A 5,698-nucleotide genomic window follows, 5' to 3' on the forward strand; every position below is an offset into this window, starting at 1 on the left:
AAAGACTAAGTTCTCTCTTACTTCTACCAGCATTGCACTGTCAGCTAGGAGCAGAGACTAGAGCTGGGCAGGGGGAATGAGCAAAAAGGGAGCATCTAGCATTCTCTGTGGTTCTGACCCAGACAGAGGAGACTGAAAACAAACTCTCTTTACTCCGTGGCTGGCTCACCGGCATGACACAAGTACTTGGCTTGGCTGTGCATTGTGAGAGAGCTCTTGAGCCAGGGATGTTTCTAGTAGGGCTTTTCAGCCTCGTCTTGAGTCATCAATGTGGCAGGAGAGCACAGGGCTGTAGGTGGAGAGACTCTGGAGGCCAAGTGAAAGTGGCAGCTAGCTTAACTTTATAAAAAGAAACAGTGGTTCAGTGACCCTGAGCATTCTGTCTGCAGGAGAGGGAGCTGCCTGGACAGCAATAGCCATCACTGCTTCTGAATACACACAAAGGAGGCTGCCTGTCCAGAGTGGGGAATAAAAACATCAAGGAAGAGACAGAACCAATAGGAGAAATCTGACAGATAGGGTAGAGCCGGGAATGGATAATCATGATAGTTAAGACTCCTATCTGTCCCCAGGCAGTCCTATACTTTAGGCTAGATGTTAACAGAGAAGGAATGAGTGAAAGGGTCTGACGCTATGGGGAGAAGTCTTTTAGTTTTTACTCATTCCAAGGAGAAATATAAGAGAGTTAACATCTAACTTGTTTGAATAACCAGCTTTAATATTAGGATACCCAGTAACTTGTTTAGTAAACTTCCAAATCCAAAATCCCCAGGCAGGATGTTCTCAAAGTCCTTCTTCTGTAGTCATCTCTCAGGAACTGCCTAAGACCCTGTTCCTCAACCTCTCCATCTCCTGTCCAGCAGTGAGGGGAAAGTTGACAACCTACCTAATTTCTCCTGTTATTCAAGCATCCCTCTTTCAGAGGAACTCTAATATTCCAAGCAAGGTATACCTGTGTGTGTGTGTGTGTGTGTGTGTGTACACACACAAACACACACGCGCGCGCGCGCGCGACCCAACTCCGCCTCCTAAAATCTTTCCTTTTTTGGAATGCTAACCACTACAGCACAATGCATTCCTTTTTTGGATGTCTGGAAATGCTGCCACCACTTTATTACTACAAGGGGAGCTGACCAATATCCTGATGGTGAAATGGCAGAACAGAAAGATGAAAGATGTCTGATTGCAGCAGAAGCTGCTTCTTGCTTTGTTTCCCACCTTATTCCATCCTTACTGATCGATCATACCATGCATGCTAACTCTCTCCTCTGACAATTTACCTGCTTTAGAAGCTTCATGCCAAACACACTTTTCCATTCCAGCTAGCAAATGCCTGGACTGAAGATAATTAACAGATGATTTCCCAGCTCTAGCTTGAGCCACCTACCTTGAAGCTCAGGACAGCTCAAGGAAAGAGTTATCTAGGGTAAAAACCACTAGTTTTGGATGACAGAAAGGTTGTCTAGGCTTCAGAAGCTGAACACCCACCAATGACTCACCAGCTGCTTGCCTGGGAGGCAATGAGGGGGAAGAGAAAGGAAGGTGGTAGGAACAAAGCAAAGGGCAATGGGTCTAGAAGACAGAGAAGAAAAAAAATAAGAATATTAGCTTAGCATCATGAAGGCAGAGTTGTTGGCTTTCAATACTTTTGCATTTTAAAAGAATACTGTACTGGAATGGGTTAACATCATTATCTTTAGCATCCTTTTAGCATTATTCAGTAGTTAATAAAAAGAGCATTAAACCTCTGCCTGGCTGGCTTTTGGAAAAGGAACCCGAGAGACCCAAAACTCAACCACTCTTGTAGCTTCCATCTCCAGTTCTTTTAACCCTAGCCAAGACGGCCGCCTTGGATACCTTCTTCCGGTCATAAGCCAGACCGATGGCAGCCATGCAATCGATGAACAATGTGGTCAGGTTTAAGTGCCAGCGATATTCACTGGTGGAGTAGTCATAGGGAAAAGTGTGGTGGTAATTGTGGAAGCCCTCACCTAGAACAAAAACAAGGAGAAAAGTTATGGAGTTTTACTGTGGATTTCTGTCTTCCTGATCTTGGCACAACGGTTACTTAGCAGAGTATTTCAAACCTACTAGAAACTTGCTGTTGTCCAATGAACAAATAAAACCAGTCTCCTCTACTCTGAACCAAATAGATCCCCTCAGAGGCATCTTAAGAAAGGAATGGGAAGACCCTATTCACCCATCGATGTCTGGGAGCCTTTGGGGGAGGACTGGCAGTTTCTCTGAGGATAAGATCACTGGAGATAAACAGCTATTGCCAGATATGGATTTTAGATTGGAAACTTCCAGGGCTTTACTAAGTATTGGTCTGAGATCCTCAAGGCTCTATGGGTGGGGAGAGGAGAAAGTCCGGAATGAAGGGCTTTTGCTGTGTTTCTTACAAAGGTGAGCAGAGGAGTACACTTGCACTGGTACTACCCCAAGGGTGCAAGAGACCAACAGAATTGGGCAGCAACAGCCACACGTCAGAAGAAAGGAATCCCGGCCCAGGGGCCCAAGATTTCTCAGCCACTACTGGTTCAATAGATTGCTCTGACTTTGAATTCTTTGAGCTTTGCACGGTGATGCTGATAAAACATAAGCTCTCTGAGGGAATCAGAACCAAAATGCTTAGATATTCCCTCTAATCGTTGAGAGTCTGAGATGAGTAGTTCGCTTTGCTGGATACAGGAAAAACAAAGATTCATGATAATTTCTGTAACGGGTAAATCTTTGGAAACTCCACAGAGACTTCTTCACGCCTTAGCAGGACTCTTCTTTCTGAATTGCATTCAACAATAACAATACAGACAGACCCTTCTGAGGCCGAGGTAAAGCCAGGTAAAGAATAGCTAATAAAAGAGCATATTGAGCCTGTTGAAGATAAAAGAACCTCAGTAGAGTAGTAATGACATATTAATAATGAGCAAGTGAAGGAAGTCCTGCAAAGTAAATGACACCATCCAAGGCATCTCAAGGTACATCCTCTGTGACACCTAAATATCCACAGTGTGAACTGAGTAGGAGGGTGGAATGATCCCAAGGCTAAAGGTACTGACAGAGGATTCCTAAAATTTCCATAAACGACTTTGCAGCTAGGCTCTATATAAAGTACTAACCAGGCCTATACTTATCAGATTTAAAATTGAATCAGACACACATAGCCAAAAGGGGTTATAGGGTAGAGAAAAGGGGTCATTGGGTAGAAGAAGAAAAAGACTTTGCAAGTGGGGCAGCAAGATACAGCCTAAGAAAGGCTCAAGGGAGGTCAGGTTTGGCAGAGAGATGAGTATGTGACTGTAGGGAGGTAATTCAAGAAGAAAAGATTAGAAAGGCAGGAAAGGGAGCTACAGGAGAACAAAGAGTGAAGTGATAAGGGAGGGGAGCAGCAGGTCTGGAGAAATAAGTAACTGAGACAAAATAAGATATTGGGAGCCACTATGAACTGAGAGAAAGAGGTCGAAGTTGGGGAAGCTTGCTCTAGATCCATTTCAAGTACAGGATAAATCTCATTTCAGAAACTTCCATTTCTATGAAAATCTTAGACTTATAGGGCCTAGGTGATTTATTTCACACATGGTTCAGAGTTAAAACAGGCATGATGGTAGAAGATGCCTGAAAGGAGGGCAGAAAGGCATGGAAGTTAAAAAGAGATGGAAAAAAAATACCTTTAGTACAGATGGTAAAGATGGCCAGGGTTGAGAATATAAAGGAATATTTTAAAGAGGAAAAAAATGAATGCTAGGCCATGGTGTGTATAAACATGGTGAACAGTGAAGTTGCCTAAACTGGATGACCAATAGCATTGATCACTGGGGAGGAAGAGGAGGCCACTGGGTTTGCTTAAGGAAAGCTCATTTCGGGCCTTAGTCAAGATCTATATTTAGTTGAAAAGAGCGGAAAAAAAAAAAAATGGAGACAGATAGTAGAACCCTATTGTGCTAGACTGGCTATGGAGACCCATATTAGAGAGAAAAAAATTCATGAAGAGCTAGCATTAGATCAGCAAGCAGGCACTTGTGATCAAAGTAACTGCTTTATTGGGGGTTCCTTAAGCCTTATTGGGGGGAGGGGATATTCTTAGAACACAATAAAGCAGAAAAAAAAATAAACGACAGAAAACAAGAAAGGCAGGTGGTGAGAAAGGGTCACCAATAGTTGCTTTGATGTCCATCTTGGAATAACCAAACGATAAGGCATGGCATACGCTTCAAGTATGGCCTATCTGAACACAGCAAGGAGATAAAAGAGAAGTTTACTGAATTAATTTATAAGTATTTAGTCTGTATTTTATAGAGCATATTTAACTATGAACCACTAGGCTTACTGCCACTGACACTATTGTTCTTTTTATGCATTCCCTGCCCCAGACAAGACTGTAGTGTAGCCCTGAAGTGACTGGAAAAAGGAAAACCCAAAGGGGCTCATTATACATAGCGTCTAGAGATTGTTTTAGAATCTAGAATCAAAGACATTATTATTTTTTACCCTTTCCTTTTTATATAAGACTTGCTGCCTGACTCCCAAGAGTTTTCTAAGATATTGCCCCTTAGTTTTAGGGCGGAAAAACAGATAGAAAGAGGTCATAAACAGGTTAATCTTGTCTTTCTAGCTCCTAGCCTAGCCTAATACCCCAACCAAGAGACCACTAGATGTGGTCTAGCTGTGTACTGCTGACTTACCCACAGCTCCCAGTGAAACCAAGATATTCTCTCGAGGGTTAATGGTCTTGTCATAAGGGCGATATCCGTAAAGGTGGGCTGCACTGTTCACCAGCCAGGTAGCATTGAGCACTAAGATATAACGCAAGAAAGTGGCGACGTACAAGCTGTGTTGAAATGTTTCACCCCAGAAATACCAGGGCACAAGTGTGGGCAGGATGAAGCATAACAGCAAGATGGCAGGCTTGTAATACCTACATTGAGAGACCATATACAGAGTCAGTGGAGAGAGGACTCTTAGTCCTACCTGCTTTCTATTATCGCTGGGTTGGACTGTCTCTTTCCTTTTACGTTGTGAGTACAGTGTGGCATGAAAAAAAGCAAGAGGAAATGGAGTGGGAAATCTTGTGAGAATGTAGAGTTATTACCTCACTTTTTAGATGAGGCAATGAGGGGTTAAATGACTTTTCTAGGACTGCACCACTAGGAATCTGTGGAGCGAGAACTAGAATGCAGGTCTCCAGACTCTCAATCCATTGCTCTTTTTTATGGTAGCGTAATACCATGTAAAACAAATGAGGTACAAATCACAAAGTTCTCCTGCTCAGGCTGTTTTTCCATTCTGCCTTTGGGCTCCTTTCTCTTTCCTGCCAGTGTTCTTTACAGTCTCTGTTTAGCGTCTTGTCTCCATTTCCTGCCAGCCATCCTCTAATCCTTCCTCTTCTTGTTTCTCAGAGAGGCACCCTCAGCGTCCTTGATGCCTGTGGGTCTCTGTCCTTCTGGAGGCCCTGTCCCATTATTCATTGTCTCAATGAAGGCCACTGACTTGATTTCTTACATCTCTTCAGCAGTCAAGCCTTATACTCTTACATCATTGGCATTCCCTGCATCCAACTCCTTTCCATTCCTGCCACTGCTCCCCTAAAATGGACCCCCACGATCTCCTAACTTGTGGCCCTGCTTCTCACTCTTTGGCTCAATGATTTCCTTCACATGTCACGAGAATGACCTTTCTAAAGCATACCTCCAACCATGTC

The 5,698-nt window shown here is 43.4% G+C and overlaps 1 protein-coding gene across 1 annotated transcript in view; it reads right to left on the reverse strand.

Annotated features, from left to right (window-relative positions):
• Window positions 1-1,079: 1,079 nt before the first annotated feature.
• The window catches only part of SCD (stearoyl-CoA desaturase), an 11,968-nt gene continuing 7,349 nt past the window's right edge, over window positions 1,080-5,698 (reverse strand). The window contains exons 5-6 of the mRNA XM_006925882.3: window positions 4,683-4,915; window positions 1,080-1,991 (exon numbers count right to left, since the gene is read on the reverse strand). Coding sequence (XP_006925944.1) covers window positions 1,792-1,991; window positions 4,683-4,915 — 433 coding nt within the window. The 3' untranslated portion in view covers window positions 1,080-1,791. The remainder of the gene's footprint in view (window positions 1,992-4,682; window positions 4,916-5,698) is intronic.

Source organism: Pteropus alecto, unplaced genomic scaffold, assembly GCF_000325575.1.
Source record: "Pteropus alecto unplaced genomic scaffold, ASM32557v1 scaffold88, whole genome shotgun sequence".
NCBI lineage: Eukaryota > Metazoa > Chordata > Mammalia > Chiroptera > Pteropodidae > Pteropus > Pteropus alecto.